A 13,587-nucleotide genomic window follows, 5' to 3' on the forward strand; every position below is an offset into this window, starting at 1 on the left:
ACTGTGGTGAACCTGCAGCCCCTCTGAGCTGAATACAGCCCTGCCAGCGGCTGCCTGACTGTCTGCCCTCTTCCTGGACAGCGCTGCAACTCCAAGTGCGTCTCGGAGCCCACCTTCTACCGCCTGGTGCAGTCCTTCGCGGTGGTCCTGTTTGAGTAAGTGATATCGCGGCTCAGAGCCTCCGTCCTAACTGCTCATCTTTCCTCTATCCCCGCCCAAGAGACCCCAGTCATGAGTACCGGCCCCACACATGCGTCGTGAGCTCAGTTGCTCTGGCGCTCCCCGGCCTCTGCTAGGAGTCGTGACCAGCATCTCGGGGGAGAGTGCACAGTCCCCCCGACCGGCAGGAGGGGAGAGGGCCACAGCTGGGTGTGAGTCAGTCCCCCCTTCCTGTCTGGAGACAGGCTGTGATTCCACGGCCCTCCCTGCCCTCCTCCGGCCCAGATCGGGGTTCTCTGGACTTCCTATAGTGACGTGCTGTATACTCTCACCACCCACTAATGAGATGGCTGGATGATGTCACCTGCCCGGAGTCCTAGTGAGGCACTGCTGGGGCCTTTTGTCTCAGAGGGTGTCCTGAACCATGTGGGCTGGGGAGGAAGCCCCCCGCCAACGTGTGGCTGTGGAGGCTGGCCGATGACTCATGGGGCTCCTGCTCCTGAGGCCTGGGGCTCTAGGACTCTTGACCTGATTCAGACGCCCTGGACATGCCCTCCGCAGTGTGAACGGGAGGAGCCATGTCTGCCTGGGGGTAACTAAGCAGTGACTTTAATCATGGGGTGGGTGCATGGGAAACTGGGGACAGAGGGAAGCCCTGACTCTGATCTGACCGTCATTTAAACCCACTTGCCCCCATCAACTCAGTGTGGCCTTGGAGCAGGTCCTGGTCTGTGGCTTAGGCTGTAGCCACTTTCCCGTGTCTCCCCACCTTTTTCTCTTCCCCATGAACACAGGGCATGGACTGGAGGAAAATTGCCAAAAGAAAGGAGCCCCTGTTTTTCTTACACTTGCTCGGAATGTGCCAAGTTCCGGGTGTGCTCAGGAGGAATCCAGGTCTGGGAGCTGGCCTGGGTGGAGAGGCCTTGTGGAGGGAGTCGAGGGCCCACACTCTCTGGGGGTGCGTCGGGAGCTGCACAGAGCAGCCCCAGGAGGTCAGGGGTCAGCACACTCTCCTGCCCTGAGGACACTTCAACCTCCAGACATTTGTATCTATAGGAACTTTCATGAATGTATACTTTTTATAGATAGTGTCATATATGGTATGCCCCGTATGATAACATGCTTATCTGATTCTCCATTTTTCTTTCAATTATTCCTTAAATAAGTATACTGGGTGGTTGGGGGAGTTAAATTTTAAACACAGACTCCTTCCATGACTTTGTTTGTGAGCATATATTTTTTTATGGTTGCAAAAAATATTTATAGAAATGTAGCTTTTTAGATTTATTGGATTATTTTTATGTTAAATGATAAAGTGGCCCTCATCCTATTGTTTTGGAAAAGGCAACGGCAACCCACTCCAGTACTCTTGCCTGGAAAATCCCATGGACAGAGGAGCCTGGTAGGCTGCAGTCCATGGGATCGCGAAGAGTCAGACATGACTGAGCGAGTTCCCTTTCACTTTTCACTTTCATGCATTGGAGAAGGAAATGGCAACCCACTCCAGTGTTCTTGCCTGGAGAATTCCAGGGACGGGGGAGCCTGGTGGGCTGCCATCTATGGGGTCACACAGAGTCGGACACGACTGAAGTGACTTAGTAGTAGTAGTAGCATCCCACTATTTAGATAATGTCTGTTGATTTTCTTTTTTGAAGTAATGCTTATCTGAAGTGAAAAACTAAACAGGAAAGAAAGTGCATGAAGGAACAGAATGGAAAGACACAGAAGCCTAAGAGGAAACGGAAAGGCTCTCTCACTTCTGGTCCATCTCCTAGTGATAACCCCACTCTTAATAATGCATGCACCAGCAAGGATATACTTCTTCTAAAAATGCAGTCCCGTGCGTTTGCATTCCAGTGCTGCATCTGTCATGGCTATGAGGTGTTGTAATATATGAATGCATGACTATACCAAGATTTACTCAGCACCTGCCCTGTTAACGGGCTTTAGCTGATTCCTCCTTTTCTTCTCTAATTCATGGTACTGCAGTAGACATCCAGAGAAGGCAATGGCACCCCACTCCAGTACTTTTGCCTGGAAAATCCCATGGATGGAGGAGCCTGGTAGGCTGCAGTCCATGGGATCGTTAAGAGTCAGACATGACTGAGTGACTTCACTTTCACTTTTCACTTTTCACTTTCATGCATTGGAGAAGGAAATGGCAGCCCACTCCAGTGTTCTTGCCTGGAGAATCCCAGGGACGCGGGAGCCTGGTGGGCTGCCATCTATGGGGTTGCACAGAGTTGGACACGACTGAAGCGACTTAGCAGCAGCAGCAGCAGCAGCAGCAGCAGTGGACATCCTTATAGCTTTGCAACTACAGATTGCCAGGGGCAGGCAGGTCCTGTTTTTGAAGTTTTTTCCCCTTTTTTTGTTTGCTAAGTTGAATGGATCCATGTGTATCTCATACTCTCAATATAGTAAGTACAGTCCTTTACATTTGTAGGACATCTTCTAGCCTAGTGCAGGCTCTGGTATGTAATTGATTACTTTGATTTTCAGCAAGTGGTATAGGGTAGGTAGGTATTCATATTCCTAGTCATTCTCAAAGTGCTGTCTCTGGGCCAGGAGCCTCAGAACATCAGCCTCCCAAGGCAGTTTGTTAGAAATGCATGTTCTTGGGCCCTGCGTGAAACCTGATGACCCAGAGACTCCAGGGTGGACCCAGCAATCCACATCCTAACACGCTCTCCAGGTGGTCCTGGTGCTGCCCACGTCTGCGTATCACCCAAGCCCATGCTCCTTCCCGAGAAGTAGGGCCAGACGCAGATATAGGCCTGAGATGCGAGGCCCAGCCTCCAGTTCTGGGGCTGCCCTTTGGGGCGGGGTCGAGCTTCCTGGGCCCTGGCTGTCCCACCTTGACAGTGAAAGAGGCCTGGTAGCTGGATGGCGAGGGCCTTCCCACCCAGAATCAGACCTTCTCCCAGGCCGTGTCCCTGGACTCGGGGAGCTCTTTCTGTGGCTTCTCCAGAGCATCAGGTGGGTGAGGTAACAGACGTGCCTGTGAGTATGCTGGTCCTCTCAGGAAGGTGCAGAGGGAAGCGGGTGGGAGGACCCGTTAGCCAGTTACCGCTCTTCTCATTTCAGGTGTCACCAGATGGACGACTTCGGGCCCGCCAAGAACCTCATGACCATGTGCTTCACCTACTACCACATCGGTGAGGCCCCAGCGCGGCTCACGGGGAGGGCAGACCCTCACCTTCCAACGCCCATCGAGTGGAGATTTCTTTTTTACTTAGTTTTTACTTTCTGGCTGCACTGCGTAGCATGTGGGATCTTACTTCCCTGACCAGGGATTGAACCCGCAGCCCCTGCAGTGGAAGCACAGAATCTTTATCACTGGAACTCCAGGGAAGTCCCCAGGTGGGGATTTCTTAAGGCAAAGCTGCGGGGTGTCCAGAAAACAAAGGGAGCTGGTGTTAGGATAGGGACGAGGAAGAGGGAGGCTCCTGGAACAGGAGGAGAAGGGCCCACAGCATGGGTCGGGAGGCTGAGGGTCCAGCTGTGAGGAAGCGAGAAGGTGGACACACGGGGCAGGATGTTTCAGGGTGGATGCCGGATGGCTGGTGTGAGGATGTGCAGGTCTCATGTTCCGGGTGAACGTGAATGCAGGGTCAGCTGTGACAAGGGTGAAGAGGAGCAGCTGGGTTGTGGGCTGGAGCTGCCTCTGAGCAGAGGGCAGGTTGACCTGTGCTGGCTCGTGGCCCTGGGGCCTCCCGGTGCATTGCAGCTGGAGGGCTCCCCTGGTAAGCTCCTTGAGCTGCAACCACAGACACTTGTTCAGGCCTCCTCAAGGAGAGGGCTTCTGGGAGCCCACCCAGGGGCTGGAGCTGGGTCAGGGCAGCACTGGCACCGTGGGTTCACTCTAGCATCCCCTTCCTTGTGTCTCAACTCCGTCCTCCCCTTGACAGCTATGCACTGCCCACCCTCTCCCCACCCTCTGCGCTGCTATAGCTGCTGGCTTGACTCCTCAGCTTGGGGCCCTTTGGCCTGAGAGAGCAACCTGGGCCTATGGGGCTGCCTGGACCTTGGTCGGTACACGGCCTTGGGGAAGGACATTCCTCCTTTCTCCTGGCTGCCCTCCTCCACCATCTCCCGTGCCCAACACCCTCCTGTTTCAGGCCCAGCCCGGCCACGCAGCACACTCTGTGTGCTACCCTCTACCTATGTGCGCTGCACACCCGCCTTCTGGACTCAGTGCTTCTTCGGGGCTGGGTCCCTGCCTGTTTCCTCTTCCATCCCTGGTGACACCTGGCTGACCTGGACACAGTAGGTGTTTAGGGGCCATCTGAGAGCACAGGGGCCCAGGCCCTGTGCTTTCTCGAGGGCATCCCTGAGCCCCTTGCTTCCCATCAGCATGTCCAGCGATGGCAGAGGCGGCGAACCCAGCCTCTGTGGTTCCAGTCGGTTCTCATCCCTACTCTCCCACCTCCAGGTAAACCGCACCCGCTCCCCACAGAGTCCAAGGAGAAGCCGACTGGGAGCATCGACTCCTACCTGAAGTCAGCCAACAGCTGGTTGGCAGAAAAGAAGGACATTGCCGAGCGGCTGCTGAAGAACACATCGGCCAAGACAGAGAATGTCAAGGGCTTCTTCGGGCTGGAGACCAAGCCCAAGGGGCCCCCAGCCAGGAGGAGCGAGTGAGTGTGCCCCGTGTGCGCCCCTCCCTGACCACGAGTGTGACCAGGAGGCTGCTCCCTGGCCTGGTGGTAGAAGCACCTCAGCCTCCTCGGCTGTTGTTGGGGCCTGAGAGCCACTCTTGGGAAGCGCAGCTGTTTCCCCGCCCTCCAGAGTTTTCCACATCTCAGTTCTAAAAGACTAGCGATTGGTGAACGTAGCATTGATTTCATGCACATGCTTTCAGAAAACCACCCAAATGTACACATGTACATAATCCTGTTTAAGCAATCTTGAAGGGTTCTTTGGGAAACCGGGGGTTGGGGGTTGTTTTGTCACTTCTGTGGTTTCTCTCCCCAAGGGAGGAAGAGGGCAGACCCCAGGAGAAGCCGCGGAAGACCGGTGAGTGCCTCCCTGGGCCCCAGGGCTGTGGGTGCCCGGGTGGCACCACTGCAGCCGCTCGGGGCCTTAGTTCAGTCCACAGCGAACCAGCAACCCTCCGGGCAGGTGACCACACATCTGGGGCTCGAGCTTCCCCGTGGCAGGAGACACTGTCCTGTGTGATTCTCCAGTTGCTCCTGCTCCAGCCTGTAATTTCTTACTGAATTTCCATGGAAAAACCACTTCTCTAGGGACCAACTTCTCATCCCAGGGACGTCAAGGAACGTTTCCAGGGTGGGGGAGCCGTTCCTGGGACCCTCCCTGGACTGAGTCCTCAGGGCCAGGCCTGAGCATGCCGTTACTGATGTGGGCCTCAGTGTGGGCCCTGGAATTTCCCCTGCGTGTCTGTGTGACTCTGGGGGCACATGGGGCCTGCCGGGAGGGCTGCTGGGGCGGTTTGCCCTGCTCAAGTCTCCCTCCCCGTCCCACAGTGACTGTGTGCAGCCCGGAGGAGGAGAGGAAAGGAGAGAAGATCTACCTGTACACACACCTGAAGCAGCAGCCTATCTGGTAAGGCCACCCTCCACCTGGAGGGCAGCAGCTGCCAGCGCCTGCGTCCCCATTAGAAATAACAATAGCGAGTGTTGGCGGGGATGCGGGGAAATTAGAACCTCATACACTGCTGGTGGGACTGTCCGAGGCAGCAGCCACTGTGGAAGACAACCTGGCAGTTCCTCAGAGGTTAAACAGAGTTCTACCCCATGACCCAGTAATTCTACTCCTGGGTAGATGAGCAAAAGAATTGAAAACAGGTACTCAGGCAAAATCTGTGCACGTACGTTCATGACACGCTGTTCATAGGAGCCCAGAGGTGGGAACAACCTGATGTCCATCCATGCAGATGCACAAACTGTGGGCTGTTACTCAGCTACGTAAAGCAATGGGGCGCCCACACCCGCCACAGTGTGGGTGGACCTGGAAAACATTCTGCCAAATGACCAAAGCCAGACCCAAAGGACCACGCAGTGTATTTACATAAAGTGTCCAGGAGGCAAAGCCCTGGAGACAGAGTGGATTGGTGGTTGCCAGGATCCGGGGGAAGCAGGGAATGAGATGATGAAAATGTCCCAGAAACAGATAGTGGTAATAGTTGCACAGTTGCACAAGTCCATGAATAGGCCACAACCCAACCCCCTGAGTTGTAGACCACAGTGTGGGTTTTCTGGTATGTGAATTATGTCCTAGTCCAGCTGTTTTAGGAGAGGGAAATGGCAACCCACTCCAGTATTTTTGCCTGGAGAATCCCAGGGACAGAGGAGCCTGGTGGGCTGCTGTCTATGGGGTCACACAGAGTCGGACACTACTGAAGCGACTTAGCAGCAGCAGCAGCCAGCTGTTTTACCTATATAAATAACGTACGCACTCGAAGGCCATGGAGTGGGAGACCCATGGTCAGGGGACACCCCACCCTCTGCTGTGAGCACACCCTCATCCCTCCAAAGCCTCTCTGTCCACGTGTTTTATTTTATTTACTCACAAGTTGGAGGCAGATTAGCATCTGGAACCCGAAGGGTGTCAGACGCTCCCCTCCCGTGAGGATTACAGTCTAGCGGCATGAGAGCTTGGCACAACAGGACAGGGTGTGGGAGACATGTGGCCGGCCAGAGCTGGGCTGCAGCTGTCCGGAAGCCTGTGGCCCCGGGCTGCAGGGCCAGGCTTGGGTGGCAGCAGGGAGAAGCCCACCAGCCTGGGGCCCACGTCCATGATTTAACTCGGGCCCCTTTGGGCTCAGCTGGGCTACTGTCTTACCTTCTGCTTCAGGGCTCAGCACACTTTTCTGTGGAGGGCTGGGTGATAAATCTTTTAGGCTTTGCCCGCAACCACTCCACTCTGCCTCTATAGTGCAAAAGCTGTCATGGACAGGATGTAAGTGGGTGATCGTGGCTGTGAGCCCTTAAAACTTGATTTACACAGACACAGAGGCCTGAGTTTGGCCCATGTGCCATGGGTTTGCCGACTCTGATCTTTGGGAAGAATGGTTCTGTCTTGTGCGACCCTATAAGCGTGTCTGCTCTCTGCGCATGGCCTGTCCCTGCCAGATTCCCATTTCCGTTAGTAGACGCTGCTCTAGAAGAGCAAGTCTCCTTGAGGCCTCTGCTTCCTGTTGGGAGCCTCAGGGGAGACTGAGAAGGGGAAGTGGTTTCATCCGTGTCCTACAGGTGAAGGTTCTGCCTTCCCAGATTATAGGTCCTGGGAGACATGCAGATGACCCCAGGACACACTGCCGAGGCCCAGGAAACCAGCTCCACTGAGGATGAAGGCACATACGCCTTTACGGTCCATGTGGAACTAAAGAGGAAACTACAGAACCTTTTGATGAGGGTGAAAGAGGAGAGTGAAAAAGCTAGCTTAAAACTCAATGTTAAAAAACCTAAGATCACAGCATCCAGTCCCATCACTTCATGGCTAATAGAAGGGGAAAAAGTGGAAACAGTGACAGATTTTATTTTCCTGGGCTCCAAAATCACAGCGGATGGTAACTGCAGCCATGAAAATAAAAGTCACTTGTTCCTTGGAAGGAAAGCTATGACAAACCTAGACAGCATGCTAAAAAGCAGAGATGTTGATTTGCTGACAAAGATTCATATAGTCAGAGCTATGGTTTTTCCAGTAGTCATGTATGGATGTGAGAGTTGGACCATAAAGAAGGCTGAGCACTGAAGAATTGATGCTTTCAAATTGTGGTGCTGGAGAAGATTCTTGAGAGTCCCTCAGACTGCAAGGAGATCCAACCAGTCCATCCTAAAGAAAATCAACACTGAATATTCATTGGAAGGACTGATGCTGAAACTGAATCTCCAATACTTTGGCCACGTGATGCTAAGAGCCGACCCACTGGAAAAGGCCCTGATGCTGGGAAAGACTGAAGGCAGAAGGAGAAGGGGCGACAGAGGATGAGATGCTTAGAAAGCATCAATGACTCAATGGACATGAATGTGAGCAAACTCCAGGGGATAGTGGAGGACAGAGGAGCCTGGCGTGTGCAGTCCATGGTCGCAAAGACTCGGACATGACTTAGCAACTGAACAACAACGTGGGCCTGAGACCCACTGCTTTCCCATCTTGTCTGTCTTGCAGGCACACGCTGAGGTTCTGGAATGCAGCTTTTTTCGATGCCGTCCACTGTGAGAGGAGAAAGCGGTCTCCCACGACCAGGTAGGAGCCAAGTCCAGGCCTGCCTTGCCTCAGGGAAGAGGACCAGGGAGAGGCTTTTTGGTCCCGTTTCTGAAGAGGACAGCAGAGGGACGAAATGGCTGAGTCCTCGCGTCTTGTGTTTCTTCCTTGAACCCTTCTGGCTCCGGTGCCCTGCAAGCTGCCTGAAGGGTCCTGAGCGCACAGCTTCCGGGTTGGGGGGCCCAGCTTGCATGAGCGCTTCTCCTCCTGGGGCTCTGGCATGACTTGGCCTGACCCTCCTCAGAAATGCGAACTCCCACTGAACGAAGCCCCTGGGGCTCCCTTGGACCCACTCTGATTTTCTCTGTAAGAACCCAGGCTCCTGAGCTGGGACCCTGGCTGCAGGATTCATGTCTGGGGAAGGCAGTCGCTACTTTCAGCTGCCTCCTCTGGGCTGCAGCTTCCCCGGGGCCCCTTTGGAGTCCCCACTTTGTAACCATCAGCAGCGAGGAGTGTACATTGGGGCTCAGCGAGCCAAGGTTGGCGCCTGCTGTGTGCAGCAATAGGGCAGGGAAGGGGCAGCAGCCTCTCAGGCCTGGGTCACGTTATCTGCCCCTCCAGTCATGGGACTTTGAAGTCTCTGCATCTCTTCTCATTAATAAGATAAACCCCTTTCTTCTCGAACACTGGGGAGACCTCAGAACCTTTCTCCCGGCAGGAGAGAGGGCAGAGCCTGCTGGTTAATACTTCAGTCCACTGGCACTTAGGGGATCTTGAGTGAAATCTTTCTTTTGGGGGGAGAGTCAGTAAACCTCCATGGGGGCGGGATGGCCTGCTGTGGCTGTGTATCCTGGTAAGCAGGGAAGCACGTGGCGGGAGAGGTCCTGGACCGTTCCTTAGGATTCTAGACAGAACTCTCTGCTCTGCTGGGAGACGCAGACGCAGGAAACGCCTGTAGGTGAGGGGGATCTCATGTTGCTTTGCTCTCTGACATCTCGGCCAGCGCCCCCCACCTGCCCGGAACCCCATCTCCATCTCCGTCTCTGCTGTGATAACCCTCCTTCCGCGCTTGCTCTCTTTTTCCATCCACATATCTTGCATGAGTTTGACATGTTCCTCTGTTTACCTGTTTCTGCTGCCGCTCCAGAGGGGATGCTGGAGAGGAGGAGAAGAAGAGGTGTGTGTCCACGTGCCTGTCCCTGGACAGTGCGGGGCCCCTTCTAGGGCCACTGGGGGAGGGCACCCAGGTGCAGCTGGGACTCGCAGCTGGCGGGCCCAGCGCTGGGACAGGCTGGTGATGGTGGGGAGCTCGCCCACGATAGAGACCTTGAAATGGACAGGAGGCAGACACAGCCCCCAAGAACCCTGCAAGGCCTGGTGTGTGTCCTGAGAGGAGAGGACGGTGAGGTCTAGAAGGTCAGCTCTGACCGTGAGTGAGCCGGCCTCCACAGGCCACTCTGGCCCTCCAAGCAGACCCTGAAACCACACCCTCCGGGTCACTTGTTGCCCACTTGGTTATTGATCCTGGCTGGAGCTGCCAATGCGGCCAGAGGACCTGTCTCTATAGTCATGTCCAGAGGCGTGCGGGCTCTGGCAGACCCTCGCCCACTTGGACGAGTCTGAGGGTCCCAGAGAAAGGACAGCTGCTCCGTGCCCCCAGCCACTGAGTGATGTGGGGCCTGTGCGTGTCAAGGGGCCTCTGAAGGCAAATGTCGAAGACTGGCTGCTTCCTGCGAGCCCACGATGGGCTCTGACTTTGTTTGAAGTTGATATGTGTTAGATTTCTTCCTAAGATATTTTTAGAGTTAAAGGCCTGCCTATTCAAAATATAATTTCTGATAACAGTGCTTTTTTTAAATTTGGTGGAAATTTCCCAAAGCATGCTTCCTTTAATCAGTGATGTATTTTTAGTGCTTATTGTTCTATGTGAAATCTTGTCTTTTTTTTTTTTTCAACACAGCCTTATTATGGCTTTAAAAGGAGCACTTAAGCACAGCAGCTACCTCCGTTCATAAAAAGCCCCCGCGTTCCCACAGTCTCTCTAAGGGATAGGGTGATTAGCCAGCCTTCCCGGAGCAAGGATTCCCAGCACCGTGGCCGAGGTCTGAGCGGGTCAGAGCATCGTGGCCTCTGAGCCTCGTGAGGGCGAGTGAGTCTCAGCCTCACAGGCCTCCTCACCTGTGGCGGGTGTGGTCTGGCCGTGCACCTCCTAGACCTGCCCCCGGGACGCCCTGAGACGGGGGACCAGAGTTCAGCTCTGGGTCCTTGGGCAACCTTGCGTCTCCAGCGTGATTTCTCTCTGGCAAAGTCGGCTGACAATGCCATCAGCATCCTCTCTGTTCTCAGGAGGCCTCCTGTTCTGTAACCTGCTCGTCACATCCAGATTCTCACTGTGGCATTTTAGACACATGACCTGCTCTCTTGTGGTATTAGACTTCCACCAATATTGGACGTCGGACTCAGTTTTAAAGAATTGATTTGATTGTAGGCATCCCCTGATTGACCTTCTGCCTATTTTGTCAGAGATCAGATTAAATGTCCCAACTCTAGTCCTCACCACAGCAAAAAAGTCACCTCTGCATCTACTGTCAGGACTACTGTGCTGCACAACTGCAAGGGAGCCACTTCCACATGGGATGGGGTTGTACAGTGCACGACCTGTGCAACTGTACCCAGCGAGCCGGGTGGTGGTGTGGGGATTTAATGCCTGGACAGTCCTAAGGGTGTCCACCAGGGGAAAGGGGATGGGAAGGAACGTGGAATGGCATTAGTATAGTGCCTGGAAGCGCCTTCCAGGTGTCTTCGTGGCTGTTCTGCGAGCCTGAGGAGACTGGAGTGACACCTCCTCCTGCCTCTGCTGCGCCTTGGTGTCCTGTGATTCCCACTCAGCTGCAGCAGCACCAGTGGCCTCCCTCGGCCTGAAGAGGGAGAGGAGTCAAGAGTTGATGTTCTTGGTTCTGTTCCACTTCCTTTGGCTTTTCCATCACCCTGACCCTCCTCATACTCCCTCTTCTCTCCCTTTTATCTTTTTTTCTCTCAACCCTGTTTTAATCAGACTCCTTGTCCAGAGTGTAATTCTTAAGGGGAAGTAGGCATCTACTCATTTCCCAGATGGCCATGGGGCTGTCATGCCTAGGGGATGGGGGGTGCTGACTTCCCATGGAGACTAGCGATGCTCTGCTGTAAGGGGAGGGGCCGATGCCCTGCGGGGTCAGGTGGCCTGGGCTCTCTCTCGTGGACACAGCTCCTTAGGCTCAGAAGAGCACCCTCCCTGACTGAGCCCTGACCCCTGACCCTATGCTCCTGCACCATGGTCCCTCCTTGTAGAGTTTCCCATCTTTGCATAGAGGCTTTGCGCCATCTTCACTGAGGTCACAGGATAGCAGTCACCGGCCCTGGGGCGGCCATGCAGGGCGGGCCTTGGCCACGAGGAAGCCAGGAGCAGAGTGAGTGGCAGAGCTGGGCCAGCCTGGCAGGCGGCATGTGGTCAGAGGCTATGGACCCTGCCGGAGAGCTGGAGGCCTGGAGACAGTGGGAGGGGAGCCCCAGGGCCTCCTTGCTGGCTTCTTGACTCCCACTTTTCTCAGATACCGATGGGGCCCTGGCCTCTGCAGTTGTCCCTGCCTGTAACATGAGCTGTGGCCTCCTTTGTCCTTGAACCTTCAAAAAGGTGGGGGACAGGATTCTCATTTCCTAGCAAATGTTCTAGGTGACCGCTAAGTGCACACTGTCTCAGGGCCCTGGGTCTCATCTCCGCCAGGACAAGGTGATGAGTGTGTATATATCGCTCCCCCCTACTCAGGTAGGCTTCCTAGAAGCAGCACCAACAGCTCTTTGGCCCAGGAGTCCCCTCTGTGTCAGGGAGGCCAGCACCTGTAGGTCAGAGCAGGGGAGGGCCGAGCGGCGGGGACGCGGGCCTGAAGCCCCCCGCTGCCCCTCCTGTGCTTGCAGGGAGCGGTGGTGCCACATGACCCAGGAGGAGCGGGACGACAGCCTGCGGTTCAACGAGAACATCACCTTCGGGCAGCTGGGGTGAGTGCTACCACCCTGGGACGAGAAAGCAGGGCAGGCGGGGCTGGGTGCTGATACTGAGGCCCAGACTCAGTAAGGAGGGGCCGCCGGGTAAGATGCTCCTGGCGGGGGCTCCACTGGGGGAGTGCCACCCTTATGATGTCACATGCCCCTGACTCAGGGTTGTTACCACCATGAGTTCTTAAATGTCTCAGAAGCACACTATTCACTCCATTTGGCCTCCACACCGTTTCACGGTGAGCGAAGCTGGCTGGCTGAGGAGGCGATTTAGTTTTTCCTTCTTTCTAATGATTCCTGGCAGGCTGCTTATTGGGCCCCAGCTCCCTTCCCTCCCCCTCGCCCCCCGCCGCCCCGGGAGGTGGGAGGGGTGCCAGCTCATGGCCATGTTCCCCCAGCACGTTTACGCACAACATGCTGGCGTTCGGGCTGAACAAGAAGCTGTGCAATGACTTTCTGAAGAAGCAGGCGGTGATCGGCAACCTGGATGAGGGTGAGTGCCGGCCAGGCCGGCGGAGCTGGGGGTTCAGGAGCCAAGTGGGCTGCACGTGGGATCCCCGTCCCAATCAGAGAATTATCCCTACTTTACTTAGAAATGGGACGTTAAATGTTCCTGCCTGCCTAAGTGCGTGGGACACTTGTCCTTCGGTTTGGAAACCCAGTTCTGCTAAGTAGGAGTTGGTGGGGGGCGGGGGAGGGTTCTGCCCAGTCAGTGCTTAATGACAGGGTCCAAGTAAAGATGTAACTTGGCACTCAGACTCTGACCTAGAAAATGGACAGACTCTGGCCCCGAGTTGCCCTCCTTCTAAGTGACCAGCGTATGACCTACCTTGATTTCTTGAACCACACTGCCCTGGGAGGTCTGGGGGCGGGGAGGGGCAGAGGTCCTGAGGTTGGTTTTTCTAGAATCTCTGACTTCTGTAATGAAAGGAGATGCACTGCTGATGCCAACTTCCCTGATAAACAGCTGGCCTTTCTGCATCATCCCACATGATGGGTACCAAATGCCTCTTCCTTGTCCCCCGAAAAGCCTTCCACTTAGACATGTATTTGGCTAGACCAGTATTGTCCAAAACTCCACCCTGCACCAAGTCAAAGAGGGCCAAGGACAGGCGGCCTCAGGAGGTGCCCTGGACAGCCTCACGGTGCTGTCACCAGCCCTGTCACCCAGCACAGGGCAGAGCACCGTGCCCCTACCACATAGCCCCCCAGGACCCAAGCCTGGCT

General features: G+C 55.2%; 1 protein-coding gene across 11 annotated transcripts in view; it reads left to right on the forward strand.

Moving 5' to 3' along the window:
• KIAA0513 (KIAA0513 ortholog) overlaps positions 1–13,587 on the forward strand; it is a 60,563-nt gene that overhangs the window by 41,749 nt on the left and 5,227 nt on the right. For 6 of the 11 annotated variants that reach the window (XM_086350207.1, XM_086350208.1, XM_086350206.1 and 3 more), the window contains 8 exons: positions 82–155; positions 3,247–3,317; positions 4,595–4,799; positions 5,138–5,178; positions 5,649–5,727; positions 8,296–8,373; positions 12,283–12,363; positions 12,759–12,853. In XM_086350207.1, the coding sequence (XP_086206333.1) occupies positions 82–155; positions 3,247–3,317; positions 4,595–4,799; positions 5,138–5,178; positions 5,649–5,727; positions 8,296–8,373; positions 12,283–12,363; positions 12,759–12,853 (724 nt within the window). Of the gene's footprint in view, positions 1–81; positions 156–3,246; positions 3,318–4,594; positions 4,800–5,137; positions 5,179–5,648; positions 5,728–8,295; positions 8,374–9,478; positions 9,509–12,282; positions 12,364–12,758; positions 12,854–13,587 lie in introns of all 11 variants that reach the window. The other 5 variants (XM_086350203.1, XM_086350211.1, XM_086350201.1 and 2 more) reach the window with 1 other exon arrangement.

This window comes from Bos grunniens, chromosome 18 (genome assembly GCF_055505025.1).
Source record: "Bos grunniens cultivar Pamir isolate PY7600 chromosome 18, Bosgru_T2T1.0, whole genome shotgun sequence".
NCBI classification, from domain to species: Eukaryota; Metazoa; Chordata; class Mammalia; order Artiodactyla; family Bovidae; genus Bos; species Bos grunniens.